The sequence below is a fragment of the Periplaneta americana genome, chromosome 14 (assembly GCF_040183065.1).
Source record: "Periplaneta americana isolate PAMFEO1 chromosome 14, P.americana_PAMFEO1_priV1, whole genome shotgun sequence".
NCBI classification, from domain to species: domain Eukaryota; kingdom Metazoa; phylum Arthropoda; class Insecta; order Blattodea; family Blattidae; genus Periplaneta; species Periplaneta americana.
The window spans coordinates 47,133,990-47,154,799 of NC_091130.1; the positions used below are offsets into that span (position 1 = coordinate 47,133,990).

The 20,810-nt window shown below is 34.6% G+C and overlaps 1 protein-coding gene across 1 annotated transcript in view; it reads left to right on the plus strand.

Annotated features, from left to right (window-relative positions):
* Positions 1–20,810, plus strand: part of LOC138712994 (uncharacterized) — a 576,545-nt gene that overhangs the window by 380,159 nt on the left and 175,576 nt on the right. The window contains exon 5 of the mRNA XM_069844675.1: positions 9,504–9,604. Coding sequence (XP_069700776.1) covers positions 9,504–9,604 — 101 coding nt within the window. The remainder of the gene's footprint in view (positions 1–9,503; positions 9,605–20,810) is intronic.

A 20,810-nucleotide genomic window follows, 5' to 3' on the forward strand; every position in this document is an offset into this window, starting at 1 on the left:
AACATGTTTCTTACAGAGAACGTTGAAGAAAAGTGAGCCATCTTCATGTCTTCATGTTTATTACCATCTTCATGTCTTCATGTTTATATATATATATATATATATATATATATATATATATATATATATACTACCATAGTCATTAAGTTCGTGGACTGGGAGATATTGTCGTTGTGGGGCACTAGAGCGGATATATGACACCGCGGTATGGTGCCGTGTGAGTTATTCTCTCGTCCCAGCACGAAGCAGTTGTGTGCCGACATTGTAAGCAGAACTACGATCTCTATTGTGAAAGTGATTTGAATGCGAGCGTCGGAACTCGAAAATGTCGCAGTTTGAGCAACGGGCAAACATTAAGTTCTGCCAGAAATCAGGCAAATCCACTAGCGAAACGTTTCAGATGATGAAGCAATGACGACGCCCTGGGCCGCAGTGCTGTGTTTAAGTGGCACCAACGTTTTTCACAGGGAGAGACTGCTTGGAGGATGACGAGCTTACTGGTCGGCCACAAACGATCCGAACTGAACTCGAGATCAAAGAAGCTGCAATGTTGGTGCGTGTCAACCGCTTCCAATCGGTAGACGATCTCGCAGCACCAGCAGGGACCAGCTATGGTACGTGCCACAAGATTCTGTCTGATGACGAATATGTCGCATGTCACTCAACACAGTGGATATTTCTTTCAGTTCTTCAGTAAAAAATCTTGGCATTCACATGGATAATAATCTCAACTGGGACTTGCAAATCACAGAAACCTGCAGAAAGGTATATTCTATTATCCATGTGCTAAAAAGGATAAATGTTCATCTTCCCTCTTGCTTAAAAAAGTCCCTTGTGCAGACACTTGTATCTCCCTATTTTGACTATGCTGACATTTTACTGACTGACCTCTCCAGCGATAACAAAACGAAACTTCAAAGTGCTCATAATTTGTGTGTACATTTTTTAAGCAATGTTCGTAAATACGATCATATTACCCCATCCCTGGAAGCAATACTTTGGCTTAAACTAGATAAGAGAAGAAATTTACATTCACTCCTCTTTCTCTTCGAAATCTTGAACTCTTCTATTCCTTCGTACCTGTCGTCTCGCTTCACTTACCTTTCTTCCCACCACAATCTGAACACACGCTCTCGTCATGAAACAATACTAACAATATCATCCCATCGCACCTCTTCATGCACATCCTCTTTCACAATAGCCCTGCCAAGACTCTGGAATTCGCTACCTGCTAGCATCAGGTACTGTCGAAATAAAATTGAATTCAAACGCAAACTTACTAGGCACTTGGTCAGTAATTGATTTTTTATAAATAGTTTCCTTAATCTATCACAAAATATTTTAATATCCAGTAATTTCATCACTATAAAATTTTGTAATTCTAGGTTTAATTTGTAATTAAGTAAATATAAACTATTCTTTGTTTTTCTATGATAAATGATCTAGCTTTAATTAGTCAGGTAATCTTTTCGTACTTTGATTTTTATTGTAATTGTAAATTTAGTACTAATTGTAATTTTATTTGTAATTGTAATTGTAAATGTAATACTAATCGTAATTTTATTGTTCATATTATAGTTGGAATCTCCTGGTAGAGGAGCAGAGAAGGCCTGACGGCCTTATCTCTACCAGGTTAAATAAATAAATACTAATACTACTAAATGCTAGTACAGTGTGCCACGCGTCCTGACGCAAGACCAACGTGACGATCACATGACAATGTATGGTGATCTGATCGGTAGTGCTGAAGATGATCTGACGTTTCTCAACCGAATCAGAACAGGAGACGAAATGTGGTGTTTTCTTTACAATCCGCAACTGAAGCGACAATCGACCACCTGGAAATCGGGATTATCGCCACGACGGAAAAAACCGGGACGAGACAGGTCAAAAGGCAAGGTGATGATTGAACTGTTTTTTGACTCATTGTTTATAGTTCACATGGAATTCATACCAGACGGAGTAACTAAACAAGACCTGTTACAAGGAGATTCTTCGCCGGCTATGCCAACGTTGGCAGACGTGCATAGCGACCAATAGCGACTATTTTGACGCACGATTTGGATGTGTAAGTGAACGCCTTATTGCGCGGCAACTCACATGACCGATTCTGCTTTTCGCTTGCGCGCCAGGAATTTAAACACTCTACTACGTATATATAAATTGTACAGGGACATCATTTTATTTTTACTTCAATTTTATTGTACCTGAGTTTTTAAATGTACTTCAACCGTCCTCCATACAGATCCAAGACCTCATATACAGTCACAGTAGCCTTACGGTCATAGTAAACTGTACGTTCCAAAAATATGTTCGCGCTTTCCAGTGACGAAAGAGCTTTCAATATTGAATCATTTTCGTACAGGTACTGTCGTCCACTTGCCTACGTCATATCCCGGTTTCTCCCACCAGCTTTTATTCGCCAGCTAGTGGATGGGCTGTCTCAGCTCTTTTCTGAGCACATTAATTTCTGTTAGGAACTGGACGTCTACGTAATATTATACAACTGTTTAAAATAACTTACATAAAAGGGCCTCGTTAAGTAATTAACTGTCACATGATTTCCTCCCTTTCTACGACGCTGCAAAGTAACCACTTGGACGGACAGTAGATAGCATGTCTGAGTAATTTTATCTGTGCGGATCGGGCAGAAGTGAAGACTGAATTTACAGTACGTAAGGTACTCTTTTATAGAGTAGGTAGAGAAATATTTCAACATGAGTTACTGATACGAAGTACGAACCTGGTAATTGGAATTACGTACAATAGTCTATAGTGCGATAATATGCACATTAGAACTGAAGCCTGTATCGAAATGAACGGCCACCATTTTAAAAAATGTGTTTAAATATCCATATTATGATTATTTTTCAATTTAACTTCATTCTCTATATTGTACGCTAATGTGCTGTAGACAGTATAATATACACTGCATAATGAATACGTCCACATGGACAGCTCAGTTCGTGAGTAAAAACACTCATTGTTAATACTGTACTGTATTTTGATTAAACAAAAACCTAATGAAAATTATCAAATTCACAATTACCATATCTCCTAATTTACGTAAATGGATGAACTACTTTTCTTCCCGCCTATACCTAGTAAAGTGGTTGATTTCTGTATTACGCCAGTATCATCGAACTCCAGTCGTGGAAGGGGGTAGCAAACGGTGTTGATGCAGAGGTATAGGCAAGTTAACATTAAAAATGTTATTAAAAATAAAATGATGTCGCTGTATAAATTTTCAGTTCAATAAACATTTTCAGTATTCTTTGTTTTGATGCATACTGTACAAGCTGAAGCGTAAGTAATATCATTCATTGCAGGTGGTTATTCTTTGAGATATTTCAAACAAAAAATTTTAGTGAAATGTTGCTCGTTTTTGCCTCTTTTGCGATAATAAAAAAGTTGTATTATATGAAATAAATCATAGCACGTTTTGGGAACGTCAATGATTTAATTCTCAATGTATTCAATCAGTTTAAGAGAGCAATGTATTATGATAATAAATGATTGAAAGAATTTTAGTTTTGGCCTTCAAACGTATGGAAAAATTATCCGAACAAAAGCAACATTTTAAAATTCCTTTTCATAACGAAACTTTTGAAACATTTTGCTTATTGTAACATAAATAATAAAAAATTACTTACTGTTTCGACATAATTTTAACGAAAATACATCTTATTTCACCACGGAACCTTGCCGTTTATTAATGATCATTTACAAGTAGGCTACAACCTCTCATAATCTTAGACGTTCGATCTTCAACTTCAAGAATTCGTTCCGCTACATTCATTTGCTCGACTACTACAGATAAAAGATTTTATGTTAAATGTTAGATCATTGTCTGCACTCTTATTAAACTTTGCATTCTCCTGATGCAGTACCTACGTGTTTCAAATTCTTTGTTTCATTATGCCTTTCAGAAATATTTGAAAAGTTTCGTGAGCCGAGGCTGTGCATAACAACGGTGCAGAAAAGAAACTTTCTACAGAATATTTTTATACCTCTTGGCACGCACTAAAAGGTCTGGTATCGTTACAGAATTTATTCAGCATTTTATTGACCTCTAAATCTCGAATCACGCACTCGGCCTGGTTGTAAGTTATTTGTATTCATATCCTAGCGGTGCAGAATTTTACCGCTATAAAATATATTCCAGACATAAATTTTAATGCGTTTAATGTGTAACGAGCCTGTTTCTTCTTCGATAAAATACCTTCCGAGAAGCAAGCGATAAACAACGTATTTCACAGAAGTTCTTCCTAATGGGCGTTCTTCTCGTAGTAGCTGTCAAGAATGATGATTCATGAAGAAAAGTGTTCAATTACCGAAGGACAAAAATATTCTAATCTTACTTTTCTATACTCAAATCAATGGTCCTGTTGAAGCAAAGACATTCGTACTTCTATATTTCGAGGTAATGTTATTTTCCCGCGACATCGTATACAGTGTGATTCAGAATTTCTATTACACCTTTCTAGGGGTTGCAGAAGAGACTTATTAGATAAAGTTTTGATAAGCAACCCATGTCCAGAAACGTATCGTTTCAGTGCTACAATGATGACAGGATCAATAAATTTCAAATCTACCGCTTCACAGTAGACAACCTACATTGACGGAGGGCGACGTTTTCAGTCAACAGATGTCACGTGTCGTTCGTTTACAATCTTAATATCTATTTATAATATAATAATAATAATAATAATAATAATAATAATAATAAAAATAATATCTTTATTTATTCTGGCGAAGTTAAGGCCACGAGGCCTTCTCTTCTACTTAGCCAGAAACAAAAGAAGCTGATACAATTTTACAGATTAATATTTAAAGAACACTAATAAAAACTTATAGTTATACAAGGACAAGTCGAGTAAAATAATGCAAACATACTAAATAATAATTACAAAATAATATAAGGCTAGAAGTTACATTCAATGAATATGCAAGCGGTAAGTGAACCAATATTACAAATTACAAGAATAACAAATTCAAATGTAAATTATAACTATACAACACTGAGGAAAAATACATATATACACACAAAGGAGAATTAAACCTGAATACTGGTCACGTGTTTAAACAATTCACTTTTAAATTGCAATATCGTTCGACAGTTCCTGAGGGAGCTGGGTAGGGAGTTCCAGAAACGAATTGCTGATACTGTGAAAGAGGAAGAATAGTGAGCTGTTTTATAGCAAGGCATGGATAATAAAGGGTCATTTTTAGAACGAGTACCCAGGCTGTGATTTGAGGATAAGAAATTAAAACGCACCGAGAGATAGTTAGGCGAAGAAATATTGATGATGCGTTATAGGAAAATTAGTGAATGGATATATCTTCGATCCTGTAATCTTACCCATTGGAGCATTTCAAGGGAAGGTGTAATGTGGTCGTATTTGTGGATATTGCAAATGAAACGTATGCAGGCATTATGAACGCGCTGCAATCTTTGGGCTAAGTTAGAATTTTAATCTGTTAGTAGAATGTCACAATAGTCAAAATGTGGCAGCACCAATATTTGTATGAGAATTATTATGTACTGCTTTGATCTTAACATCACTCGCTATTTAGTCATTCCTGGAGATAGTCGTCTATTTACAAACTGGTGTCCTGATTCGAACTTCACGTCACTTGCTATTCTGTCATTGCTGAAGACGGTACAGTGTGCGTTATGGTTAAGGGAAGAATGTAAATATCGATAGGCCCCTATCCTCGCCTTGTTAAATTGATGCAATTTATGTACATTTTTCTCTGAGTGTATTTAAGATAGAATCATGTAATTTTGCACACTAGTAGACAAGAATGTTTTTAATCATCCTTGGAGCTTTCATATTATAATGTTAGAAATATTGAGATTTTTCACCAAACATACCTACATTCTCCTCTTAAATAATTTTTTCCGAGAAAACCGAGATGATGTTAATTTACAAACCAAATTCTTGGCCACCACGATCGCCGGACCTAACTCTTCTTGACTATTTCGTGTGGGCCATATTAGTCTTGTTTACGAGACTCTTTTACATTCGGAGGAAGAACAAGTGGGACATTTGAAATTTTGATTTTATCATCATTGTAGCATCGCAACGATACATTTCCGGACATGGGTTGCTTATCAAAACTTTATCTACTAAGTCTTCTCTACAACCCCTAGAAAGGTGTAATAGGAATTCTGAGTACTCTGTATATTAGGTCATCTCAAAATATATGAAGAGTCCACTGCAAGAATGATGGATGTCACTTTCTTGTCGAAAATGAACCAAGACTGTCAATGCATAGCTTAAGATATATAGAATGTACCTAGAGAGCTATATGGCATTAACACTGATAGTCATTGTCCAGTAATGATCGGAAAATCACAGTTAAGCTTTGAGCGCTAAGCATTTCAAACTTTCATTTGCTTCTCCTGCAAAATGTATTCCAAATGACATCCATCATGCTTGCAGTGGACTCTTCATATGTAACGTCAGTTTTTAAGTTCGATGTTCTTTAAGATTTTAATGGTTTTCATTAGTTAGACAATGCAATTTACAGAACTCTATGATTAATATGGCGTATTGTGAGCATGTGACAGTCGTCAATTTTTAACACAAAGAAAATAAAATGGAGGGAGGTGATAAAATTTGAGATCAGAGTCCTTCTAAAGCACTACTGGAAACAAGATTATAAATCTTCTGCCACGACTCGAAGAATATGTGAAGTCAAGGATGAAGATGTCGTTAGTGAGCGTATAGAACAAAAATGTTTTCAGCATTTCAATAAAGGTGAAGAAGATATTAAATATTTACGTCCTAGTATAAAATATAGATAATACACACAGAGTTATGGAAGAAAATCCACAAAAAGTGCTCCTAGGTTTAGCTTCAAAAGATACAAAACATCGCCATACTAAGACGCTTAGAAAATCATATTGGGAGCTCATTTCCAAATCGACTCTTGTCCACCTGATAACAAAGATGAACTTTCTGTGTCCATGCATTCTTCAAATAAAACTCTACATACAACTTTAATGATTTCGCTTCGACATATTCGTAGAAAAAATGTTAGCATTTGGTGAAACGGAAATTACGTCATATCCGACAAACGCAGCAATGTGAACTAGTTTATTCCTATAGAAAAGGGGCCTCAGCATATATGAATAACTCGCTTAGAAGAGTTTATTATAATTAATTATGGGAGGGCTTCTTGCATGTTAAAAAATGTCATTTAGTTTTTCTTTGACTTCATTGCAAAACAGACACATTCACTATAGCCTATATGGGTAACTGTAGGAAGTTAATATGAGGTTGTCATTACTCATAAGGCGTTCAGAGCTAAAGTGAATCAAGCCCACGAGACGTAGTTTAGAGATAATAGGACTTAAAGGTTATTTTCTCTAGTGGATTATCTAATTGACTAGCAATAATTTTATTGCTCCATTCTCAAATTCTAGATTTATTAAATATAAACAATTGTGATGTTAATTGATGCAACGCTTTGGTGACTTGATCCACTATGGCTCAGAACATCGTGAACAAATAATCTGAGTCAAAAAGTGACTGGTGTCACCTACCGGCGAATGCTTGGAATTAAGACTTGATCCATTACTGCTCGGAAAAGATGCAACTTCAGATAATCAGAAAATGAATTAAACTCAATTTATGAAAATTTGTGACTTGATCCACTTTAGCTCTTAACGCCTCATATGCAGATGAATAAATAACAGTTCCAATATTTATGAGATATTCTTATGTGCTTATATAGCCTACATTACCTAAGTATACCACATAATTGGCTAGTTTTTAAATATGCAAAATTTAATTGTAAAGATGTGACTTTCTTTGATAATTACAGAAAAAAAGAATATAGCTACTTTTGCAACTTAAGTTTGAGGCATATACAATCAACATATTGCCTAATACTAGTATAAATCATATTAATTAACTGATTACATAAATTTTCTGTATACAGAATCAAAGTATAATAAAATACAATATGTGTTTTGATATAAATTGATTAAAAGAAGAAAGAAAATGTCATCTAAATAAGGGGACTCAGGGAAGGATGCAATAATACTTGTTGTATTATCGCGCTGAATGGCGATACCAATGCGCTTACGTAGGTATTGACTGTTGCGACGGTCCCCAGAAAGCTGCACTAAACATCTGCCTATGGTGGAGATGAGAGCTTTGGCTTCACTGCACCATGATCCAAACGTTTCAACAGCAAAAGGGATAAAAATATAATTATCTGCAATATGTTTATATTTATGGTATTTACTGAGAGCGGCACTTTCTGCTGCAGATCCTGGTGTCTTAGAGGTTGAAGACAGATGAGAAGGGACCAGTTGACTCCAAAACAGTCCTTTACTTGTTCTCTTAATAGCACACATTCTGTTTTAACATATTATTATTATTATTATTATTATTATTATTATAATTGCGGAATAGACATTCATTCTATAATAACTTCATTAAAAAACATTCAATGTTAGCAACTTCCAATAATAAATTATTTAAGAAGCAAGCACTTCAACTGATTTTAAACACTGATTAGTAATATATATATATATATATATATATATCAAAAGTTAATATATATATATATATATATATATTCACTTTTGTTAATTTTCATTTTTTCTTGACATGAAATTTTTGAAAAAAAAAAACATTTTTTTTCTAAGTTAGGAATCTTTCAATCTTTCAAAATTCAATAAATCAATTAAAACTAAAATATCATTTATGTATATAATAATTATTACTGCATTATATTATTGCATAATATTTTGCATTTATTTTACAATTGTATTATTTAATATTTTTAATTTCATTTTATTATTTGTATTTTCTAGTTAACCGAATCTTGTATGTTTTACTTGATATAATTTCATTTATTTCTTGTATTATTATTTTGATATTCATCACTTTCTTTTGCTTACATATATTTGATATAATTTCATTTTATTTCTTATATTATTCGTTTTTGTATTATTATTTTGATATTCATCACTTTACTATTGCTTGCATATGTTTAATTATTTAAATTAAACAATTGAATAATTATTTTAGTGTAAGCTTAAACTTGTAATATTACTTTTCATTATTCGATGTAAACTCCACTCCCAGCCACAAGCTTTTGCTTCATCGGGAGTGCGAACGAAAAGTGTAGCATTATTATGATCGTTCAAATAAATTATTATAAATTATTATTCACAGTTTATTTTATTCCGTTCATTAGACACACATATCTTACAGAAATTCTATTTTTTATTGTGATTTCATTACCTAATATCTCTATGGACGTACCACGTAATCATAGAAATTTCCAAAAATTCCATGTCACATTTTGCAACCCTAATTTTATAGTTTACATATAAAAATTGTGATAATATTACCTTCATTCAGACCTGTTCTATCTACCTATATCACGAGTCGTATCTCTATTTACTCGTAAATTCTCTACTACAAGAGAGAGAATAGGATGCGGTCGGTATAACTGGAATATGTTTGCTTTTGCAGCCCCGGTTACCGGGACCACAACTCCTACTGGGTCGGAGCTTCGGACAAGACGTACGAGGGCGACTTCCGGTGGTCGGACGGACTTCCCTTCTCCTACACGAGTAAGTAATATATTACAAGATGATCAGAACTTGTAGTGCAGTACTGATCAGTGCTGTTCATATTCACAAGAGTAAGTCCTTTACAAGCGTATTTAAATACAGAGTGTTTCAAAAGCTATGGTCAATAACTTACAGATGAAAATTACAAACTGAAAGAAGGAAAAATCTCCCATAAACATTGGTCCGCAAATTAACATTTCATGCGATATTCCCTTTGGTAGAGGAAAGCATGTACCGTAGCCTCCTAGGTCACCGGATTTAAATCCCTCCTCATGACGACGTAACTCTCTCTTCGTACGTCCAGCAGCAGCTCTCATAGCGAACTTCCTTTCTCCAGGCGCCGACCAGCCGGCCACATATCCCGCAAGGGGTGGAAGGAAGAAACATTACAATTCAAATTAGCCAATGTCGTGATTAGTTTCAAACCCCATAGCAAAAGACAGTTATTCTTGCAAACCCGTGTACACAATATAGGTACCTGTCATCTAGCGGAAATACACAATAAACACTAAAAAGCACGAACTCTACCGTACATAAAAAAGGTGAGGTTACTGATATACAGTAACATAATTTCTTGTCTACAGTTGATAGTCTTTTGTCGTCGTTTGGTAACTTTTACATGACTTGATACTGGATCAAATTGTGTTGATTTTAGTCAGGGATATGGAGATACTAGGTTCTGACATCCAGACTTTTTAATGTTAGAACTACGTCTTTATCCATAGTAGTAATGAGAGAGTAATCTGTGAAATAACAGTCACAGAAAAATGCAAATCCCTAGCTTGTTCTCCACTTACCCTGGTATTCCCTTTGTCCTCCTAGTGTTCCCCTGGTTCTCCTTGTATTCACGTTGTTCTCCCTGATTGCCTTTGTTCTCCTTGTGTTCCTCTTGTTCTCATTTTGTTCATTTTATTCTCCATATGTTCCCTCGTTCTCCTTGTGTTCCCCTTGTTCTCATTTTGTTCATTTTATTCTCCATATGTTCCCTCGTTCTCCTTGTGGTCCTCTTGTTCTCTTTGTGTCCTTTTTCTCATTCTATCCCCTTGTTCTCCTTTAGTTCCCCTGTTCTATTTGTTTTCCTTTTATTTCTTTTTTATCTACCTTTTTCTCCTTATGTTTCTCTTATTCTAATAAAATTGTGTTGGCTTTATTCTCCTTGTCTTCCCTTTGCTTTCCTTGTCTTCACCTAGTTCTCTTTGTATTCCCCCTCTTCACCTTATATTTCCCTTGCTCTCCTTATATTTCCCATATTCTCCTTGCATTCCTCTTCCTCTTATTGCAGGTTATTCCCATATTATCATTGTATTCCCCTCCTTCTCCTTGAATTTCCATTGTTCTCCTTTCATTCACCTTGTTCTTATTGTATTTCTCCGTTTCTCCTTATATCTCCTAGTTCTCATTTCACTCCAATTTCTCTTTCTGTATTCCCTATGTCTTATTGTAATGCCTAGAAAATTTATGGATTTGTTGTTTTCAATTTCTAATGTGTAGTGTAGCTTTGGGTGTGTTTTGTTTATGTGTTGATGTAGTTTTTGGATCTGTCTTTTGTTTCCTTTGTATAGTATTAGTATGTCATCTACGTATTTGTGCCAATATATGATGTTGTTTGCGTGTTTTTTGTATGTATGTCTGCTCTATGTGGTGTAAGAATATTTCTGCTAGTATGCTGGAAATGGGTGATCCCATGGGTAGGCCTTCGGTTTGTGTGTAATATTTGTTATTGTATGTGAAGTAGTTTGATTTTGTGATGATGTCTGTGGTGTGGATGATTTCTTTAATGTGTTCTTGTGGTGTGTTGTTGTTTTTGAGCATTTGTTCTAGTATCTGTAGTGTCTCTTTCATGGGTATGTTTGTGTATAGGTTAGTTATGTCGAAAGTTGCTAATGTATTGTGTGGGATATGTTTGTCTTTCATTTTATTCACTATGTCTATGTTGTTCTTTATTATTGTTTGTTTTTCGAATTTTATGTTGTTCCTTATGGTTTTGTCCATGTATGTGGCTACTTTGTGTGTTGATGCATTTCGATGATTGACTAATGGTCTGATGGGTATGTTTTCTTTAAGTATTTTCGGTAGTGCGTTTAGTTTAGGTGCTTCTGGTTTGATTGGTTTTAGTTGTTGTTTCATGTTGCTTGGAATTATGTGTTTGTTTTTGTTTATTGTGTTTTTTACTATGTTGTGGCATTGTGTGGTGGGGTCGTTTTTGAGTTCTTTGATGTTGTTTTCCTTGAAATGTGTTTCTATTTTGTTGTGTAGGTCTTGTTTGTGTAGGATTACCGTGCAATTCCCTTTATCTGCTTTGATGAAAGTTAGGTTATGTTCTTGTTGTTTTGTCTGCAAGGTGTTTATTGTTTTGTGTTCGTGTGTGTCTGTTGTGGGTTTGTTTATTTTGTTTATGTTTCTTATTATGTCTTGTCTTATGTATTCGTGATGTTGACTTTGTGTGTTTTGTATTGCTGTTTCTATGTTTATGATGGTTTGTGTTTGTTGTTTTGTACCTGTATTGTTTTGGTGTATGTTGTGTCTTAATCCTTTTTTTTCTAGTAGTTTAGTTTTATTGTGGTTGAATGTTGTGTTTGTTGTCTTGAATATTCCTGGGTGAAATTTGTGTTTCGTGGTGTATGTTGTTGTCTGTTGTGTCTTTAGTGTGGCTAGTTTACTGTTGGGTCTTTTTTTTCTGGCTTATTTCTGTTATTACTTTGTTTGTGTGTGTTAAATTAACAGTTGATAGAAATAAATTAGGATAATAATTTAAAATAGATTCACGATAAATGTGTTGTAAAAAATTTAGAAACTGCTTGTAACAAAATTGTTTAACGGAAAACTGTGTAACGTCTTCAGAGATTTCAACTAAATTCTAGTGAATATTAGGATTAGATATTTGCTTAGGTTATAATATAGCATACATTTCATGAAACTTGTTAATAGAAATATAAGATTGTATTTTAGTATTTAATTTCAACTCATTGCATTTCATTCATTCATGTGTATTACTTATAAAACTTTTTACACATTTGTCGAATATATAGATTTGTAAAATTGTATTAATTTCATAATTGACACGTAAGACTAATTCAATAGGAGACTTCATTAATCAATATCATATTATTATTATTATTATTATTATTATTATTATTATTATTTTTATTATTATTATTATTATTATTATCATTATTATTATTATTATTATTATTATTATTATTATATATTTATAACTCTAACATACCTATCTCAGTGAAATAGGGTTCTCTGTAAAATTGGAGTATAATAAATATGTCTTCCCTGTAGCCCCTGTTTTCTCCTTTTACTCCTCTTTCCCCATGTATTCCTCTTGTTCCTTTCGTATTTGCCTTGCTTTCTTTGTATTTGCTTTGTTCTCATTGTATTCCCCTTGTATTCCTTCTCTTTCCCTTGTTCTCTATGTATTCCTCTTTACTCCTTTTTTTTTCCAATTTCTATGTCTGTATTTCCCTTGTACTTCTTGTATTCTCCTTTCCCCTTCTCTTCCTTTGTTCTTCTTGTATAACCCTTGCTGTCTTTGTATTTTCCTAGATCTCTTTGTCTTCCTCTCGTTCTTCTTTGCCCTCCCTTTGTTTTCTTTATATTCTCTTCGTTTTCATTTTATCCTCTTGTTCTTCTTGTCTTTCCTTTGTTCTCCTAACATTCCTCTTCTTCTTGTATTTCCCTTGGACTCCTTGTTTTCCCCTTTTCTTCTTATTTTTCCCTTGTTCTAATTGTGTTTCTTTTCTTCTCTACTCTTGCAGTAATTTTCTTGTATTCTCTTTGATCTCATAACATTTTCTTTGTTTTTGTTTTTGTTTTTTTTGTTTTCCCATTGCTATTATTTTATTCCCCTGGTTCGCTTTTTCGTCATGTTGTTCTCTTTGTCTTCCCCTGCTAGGGGACACATTCTGCAGTTTTGATCAATAGTCCCTTCTGCATAAAGGTACGCAATATAGTAAAGCTATGCGCCTATCGACAGGTGATCGAACCAATTATTTTGCCCAAATTTTAGTAATACCGGTATGTTATTGTTTAAAGAAATACAATGAAGCAGGAATGTTATTGTTATTACAATAAAAACTGACCTGTGTGAATCTTGTAGTGGAAGAGTATCTGTCATTTTCATAACAGTGTTACAGTTTTTTTAATACAATCTAACTGAAGCGGCTAACATAGATATGAGCCTCCTCTGCGATAGTAGGAAATATTTCTCTCCCTCTTTCTCCGTTCCAGTCTTTCTCTCTCTTTTATTCTTCATGAAGACAAATGGATTGTTCTTTCAGTGTCATGTGCATGTTGTACACGAGTGAAGTAAGATATTTCAATAACCGAGAAATACATCATATGTATTCCAAGTTCTGGTTTTGACAGAAACAATAACATACAGTCTTAAAAACGTTTGCATAACTCTATAGGAGCCCACAATATAGCCTATACATTTTTTTCTCTTGCATGTTCATTTGCAATGAAATTTTCTTCCTTATTGTTTCGTTATGCAGCTGTGGCAGTGACAGGCAGCGCAGTCTACTGGGAAAAACACGAGAGCTTGTAACAAAACACGAACGAGCGCCGTCGCTTAAAGATTACCAACGTCTACCAGATAGATTTCCTAACATCAGTGTTTGAATACAAATGTGCACTTCCAGTCAAAAACAACCGCATTCTAACGTGGTTAAGAACGTTATGAAAAGCTTTCAAAGAAGATTTTGGTTCTTTCCTTGAAAGACAGAAGGAAATATTATTTCCTTTATTCTCGTTGATTCTTTAACAGAAAAAGTTCATTGCGGCTTCGAGTGTTATCTTATTTTACCTTTCTAGCTCTGCCTATAGTATCCAAATTGCTTGTTTAATCAAAGTAGAGAGAAATACATTATTCACTTCATTATCATTTGTGTATGTTTACAAAGTTTGCCGTAGAACAGATTATTTTGTGTATTCTCACGTGAGATAAGCCTACTGTATTTCGGGTCATTCCATATCAAATCAACAAGGCACTCAACCCGACCGACTCAGATTTCTTTCAAATTTTGAGGGTTTGTTTTACCTGCCGCGCTAACTAAAACTGCCGAGTTTCATATATCCTGTGCTTTTCGTTTTCTGTCAGTGGCGTTTCAAACATGAAGAAAAATCAAATTTTTGTAAGCACGCCGCTTCAATTAAAATTACATATCTCAACAACGTCTCCAGATAAATTTACAAAAATTGGGTGATACATTCTTAATATGTGATAGTTTTTATTGCTTATATTGTTTTCTGCATGTATTCAATTACACTATAAAAACATGGTGAAACAATTTTCATATATTCATATTTAAAAATGCAGGGCTTCTATTTTAAGGAAAAAAATATATAGTACGCCTCAATTAGTGATATAATGAACTGATAAGTTTCAACTTGGAATCTTCACAGTTTACAAAGATAAAAATTATTATGTCACAGCAAGCGTAAGCTAACCGTATAAGTCGCGATAATTATGTCCCACACATTCGTTGTATTTAATTATATTTGATCATATTCTTGAATGGCACTATGTAATTTAACATGTAGTACATAACTCGAATTTTTTAAATTATTACCTGAAATAAATTATTGTCACATGGATTTTGTTAAACCTGAAGTTCTGTAAGAAATGCTTATCTTTCATTGCTGAGATGAAATAGCCTGATCATCTTTCCAGGCAGGATGCTGCGTTGTTTCAGCTACATTTTAAAACTGCTTAGCAAGTATAATAGCCATCCTAAACAGCAGGACTGTATGAAACTTGTGTTCCAGGCACTGCGGTGGATTTTGCAAATCGAAGAGCGAGCATTTTTTCCTCTTCAGTATAGCCTTTTTTAGTCGTATAAACGGTATTAATGTTTGGGAGATGATGTCTTGTCCAGTCGTACAATTCCCTAGGTGTAGTTATTTCTTTATCGGGTGGTCTCTGCAAACGAGCTCAAGCCGCAAACCTTTTAAGTGTCCCACCTACAACGTCGTAGGTCTTTTGCCATGCGATATGCAAAAATAATGCAATTATGTTGGAAATCCAAAATCTTCTCCATGTAATGTGAGGTTCAGGAAAATTTTTTCCTATTTTTATACTGAGCAGAGAATCCATCGGAGAAATATATAATTTTTGTAGTGATTTACAGTTGTTTGTTTTAATGACTCCATTAGATATTTTTGAAACAGATGTACAGTTGTAGTGTCATATTTCGGGCAGTGTGAAATTATTACCAGATTTTTAATAGAGACTGTATCGGATGACGATTCATTATAATATATTACGAAAGTATGAATGGTTGTCTACACAATAGTCCTGTGATATGACTGAATTTCATCTTGGATTACGAAATAATAGTTTTCAGCGAAGTCGCATAACACAATAAGCAGGCATGGCTGTAGAAATGATTTCATATCACGTAGAAACTTACTTTGTCCAGATGATATAAATTAGTGAGTCAGTAAATCACCAAGTTTCTCCAAGAGACAGTCGAAAAATTTGTCTGTGGGTTTCATTATGGTCTCAAGCGTTGATCGGTCAGTCGTCATCCACTGCTTGTAGGTCACTGATTCACTGCAGTTTTATACGAAACATTTCTCTAAACCCTCTCTTATTTTGAATGGTTCAGGACATTCTGTACATTTCCTGAACAAGCAATTTATATGAGGAGGATTGCACACCATAGTAGCCAAGAAATGTTAAGTTGGAAAGTATAAAGAAAAATTTTCTTGAAATCCACGAAGACCTGAAACTTTAATAAATTGCTTCAGGCATAAGTTTTACATTCTGATAGGACACAAACACAGACAGTATAGTCCACTAACTTCAGCTAGAATACAATTTCTTGGTCAGGGTTAGAATTTTTAAACACTGCATATAATTAATTTCTGCTCATGTGATTTACTCCCTGATTCTTTAATCACAATAAATATTTCTTACCAGGCATCATTCTGCTTATCTCGTCAGAACAACAGAATTCTTTAACTTTACCGGCAACAGCCGCGAGCAAGGGTTTTCCAGCTTTCGGATTTGGTGAACACAAAATTCCCTTTCCCTTTGCCAGGACTCTGGCTTTCCGAATTATGTATTCGAAAGCTGAAAGAAACTCTTTTTTATATTATTTACGCTGCAGCTTTCAGGTAGTAGTGTTAAAATGGTGATTTTCTCACTTTTACCTGAATTTGAAAATTTTCCTGCAACTGAGACAAAATTTCAGAATCAGAAAGGTCCTGGTTCCTCGGCATCTTTAATATCGAAGACTTTGTCTTTTACAATATTTTCAAATTTCTGTCTCTTATATTTCTCTTGTTGTAGCCTTTCTTGTTTAATAAGGAACACACCTTGGTCAAAAAGACTTGTATTTAATGAACTTACATTTGCTGTAGAGTCGACGTATTCTTCATTACTAGAGTCATTATGAGGATTCTGCGTAATAGCATTATATTATATATGTATTTATTTGCGACACATAGCGCACACCTTTTGTTCCTGTTTTAAATCACGAAATACATTAAGCATCCACGATATAACACTTCTTAAATTTTTCCTCTAATTACAATGCCTTGATTTCTCGAAGGGATTGCAGCAAACATAGACCTATAACTTAAAACGCGACTCCATTACATCGCACAAAACTACCACATACTACGAAAACTAACGACACTGCACTTGAAATAGATTGCACGTTTTGTATAAATTGAAGACGGTATAAACTGCCACTCATGACGGCCTGACAAATCTACGACGCAGCTTATCAGACAAGTACGAACTCGCGCGCATGCAGTGTTGGTGTAAGACGGGTTTAAGGGCTACAAACCAATACATTGATATATTTTTTTTACTGATATTCCTGAAACGTTTCCAAAATGAAACTTACACCAAGGGGAGAATACTCTTACCTCTATAACATACATTTTTCGCGAAATAATTTGTGCCCCGCATTTATAGATATTTAATGTTAAAATGTGTTTCACGTGACCATTTAATAAAGAATTCATTACTTTGATGCAAACCTATTTGTATTGAAACTTATGATCCCTTAGCTTTAAAATAAGCCCAAGTTTAGGATTCTACCTCAATTAGAAGAGAAGTTATGAATTATTTTTATTGACATAGTATGCGACATTTTTACATTTTTTCTCGTATTGACAGAATTGCTGTATGGATATCGTGCATTATTGAGGGCTAAAATTTTATATAATTACTTAACTTAAGGTTCTTTACCATCCCACCAAATTTAATTAAAATCTGAGGTGTTCGGGTTGAAAAGTCCACTTTTTTGTGTTGATTTGACATGGAATGCCCCTTTCTTAAGAAAATAAAACTTAATTTTATTTCTAGACTAATGTATCAATCTGCTATGAGGAAAAATCTGCGTTCAAGTTCCATCGAAATTTAGAATTGCACCATTTAGTGAACAGAGACTGTCTTAGATCAGATGTTCTCGGAATGTGTTTCTTTAATTACTTGGTTGTTTAACGAATCTGTATTAACTACTAGGTTATTTAGCGTCTAAATGTTAAATGTTATGTTTTATTTAACGACGCTCGCAACTGCCAGGTTATATCAGCACCACCCGTGTGGCGAAATTTTGTCCCACAAGAGTTCTTTTACATGCCAGTAAATCTACTGACATGAGCCTATCGCATTTAAGCACACTTACATGCCATCGACCCGGCCCGGGATCGAACCCGCAATTTCGGGCATAGAAGGCCAGGGCTATACCAACTGCGTCAACCAGGCCGACTTTAGCGTTGATGGGATTAGTGACAGCGATATGGTATTTGGTGATATGAGGCCGAGGATTCGCTATAAATTACCTGACGTTCGCCATGAGGCCGAGGATTCGCTATAAATTACCTGACATTCACCATGAGGCCGAGGATTCGCTATAAATTACCTGACATTCGCCATGAGGCCAAGGATTCGCTATAAATTACCTGACATTCGCCATGAGGCCAAGGATTCGCTATAAATTACCTGACATTTGCCATGAGGCCGAGGATTCGCTATAAATTACCTGACATTCGCCATGAGGCCGAGGATTCGCTATAAATTACCTGACATTCGCCATGAGGCCGAGGATTCGCTATAAATTACCTGACATTCACCATGAGGCCGAGGATTCGCTATAAATTACCTGACATTCGCCATGAGGCCAAGGATTCGCTATAAATTACCTGACATTCGCCATGAGGCCGAGGATTCGCTATAAATTACCTGACATTCGCCATGAGGCCAAGGATTCGCTATAAATTACCTGACATTCGCCATGAGGCCAAGGATTCGCTATAAATTACCTGACATTTGCCATGAGGCCGAGGATTCGCTATAAATTACCTGACATTCGCCATGAGGCCGAGGATTCGCTATAAATTACCTGACATTCGCCATGAGGCCGAGGATTCGCTATAAATTACCTGACATTCGCCATGAGGCCAAGGATTCGCTATAAATTACCTGACGTTCGCCTTGTGGTTGGGGAAAACCTCGAAAAAAACCCAACCAGGTAATGAACTTAAGGAGGAATCGAATCCGCGCCTGAGCGCAACTCTGGACTCAGCAGGCAAGCATCTTAGCCGATTGAGCTACACCTGTGGCTTCTCGGAAAGTTCCCGATGCCCCTATCATCATGTCATTACTATCTCAGTGCTTTGTCTTACCAGCCTAAGACTGAAAACTTAAAACCAATAGAAAAAATTATTTATTGAAAATGTAGCCTGTAACTAAAAGGATGCATTATTTAGTTTAACATAAAGAAAAATAGATAATAAAATTAAGCCCTCAAAAAGTTCAGGATATTACATTTCATGGTTTCTAAGAAAAGTGCACCTGAATTTAAGTAAAATGACATTATCAAGATAGGGAGTACTTATTCCTCTTTAATATCCTATGTAATTTCTTAATGGTGATTATAATATATTGCAGCTATATTTCGGCGCACTTTCGAACTAAAATATTTTTAAATAAAAAGTGCAATCCTTGTTATATAGGCCTACGGAAAAAAAATCATAGCTGTTGAGCCGTTTCAGATGTAGGATTATTTCTTCCAACAAAATCTTTCATTTTTAACGTAGATACGATAGAAGTGTCAGAAACTTGATATAGAAAATGTGTAAGACTAGTACGCAAAAGAAATTATTTGTAGAGGTGGTCTTAATTTTTTTATCCGACACTGTATAAGTGAATTAATTATTTATTATATTCGCGAAATAGTTTAATTAAATATCACGTGAAGTTTCTATTTCTTTTAAAAAAATTTACAAACGCGATAAAATGAAAAACTCTTGTGATATTATCTACGAAAGAAAGAAGAAATGAAGAAGGAAAAAATGAAGAAAGATAGTAGGAAAGGAAGAAAGACAGAAAGCAACAAAGAAAGAAAGAAAGAGAGAAAAAGAAATGAAGAAAGAAAGAAGGAAAAAGAGAAAGAAATAGAGAAAATAGAAAGGAAGAAAGAGGGAAAGAAAAAAGAAATGAAGGAAGAAAGAGAGGAAGAAAGATAGAAGGAAAGAAAAGAAGAAAAAGCGAAAGAAAGAAAGAGGAATAAAGAAAGGAAGGAAGAGAAAGCAAAAGAAAGAAAGAGAGAAAGAAAGAAAGGAAAAAAGCGAAAGAAAGAAAGAGAGGAAGAAAGAAAGATAGACAGAAAGAAAGAAAGAAAATAGGAAAGAAAGAAAAGAAGAAAAAGCAAAAGAAAGAAAGGAAGAAGGAAAGAAAGAAAGAAGGAAAAAAGAGAAAGAAATAGAGAAAAAAGAAAGCAAGAAAGAGGGAAAGAAAAAAGAAATAAAGGAAGAATGAGAGAAAGAAAGAAAGAAGATGGAAGAAAGAAAGAAGGAAAAATGAAAGAAAGAAAGGCAGAAAGAAAGAAAGAGAGAAAGAAAGAAAGAAGGAAAAAGAGAAAGTAATACAGAAAAAACGAAGGACGAAAGAACGAAAGAAAGAAGAAATAAAGGAAGATAGAGAGAAAGAAGGAAAGGAAGAAAAAGAGAAAGAAAGAGAGGAAGAAAGGAAGAAAGAAAGAGAGAAGGAAATAAAGAGAGAAAGAGAGGAAGAAAGAAAGGAAGAGAAAGCGAAAAAAGAAAGGTAGAAAGAAAGAGAGAAAGAAAGAGAGGAAAAAAGAAAGAGAAAAAGAAATAAAGAAAGAGAGGAAGAAAGAGAGAAAGAAAGGAAGAAAGAGAGAAAGAAAGAGAAAGCGAAGAAAGATGGAAAGAGAGGAAG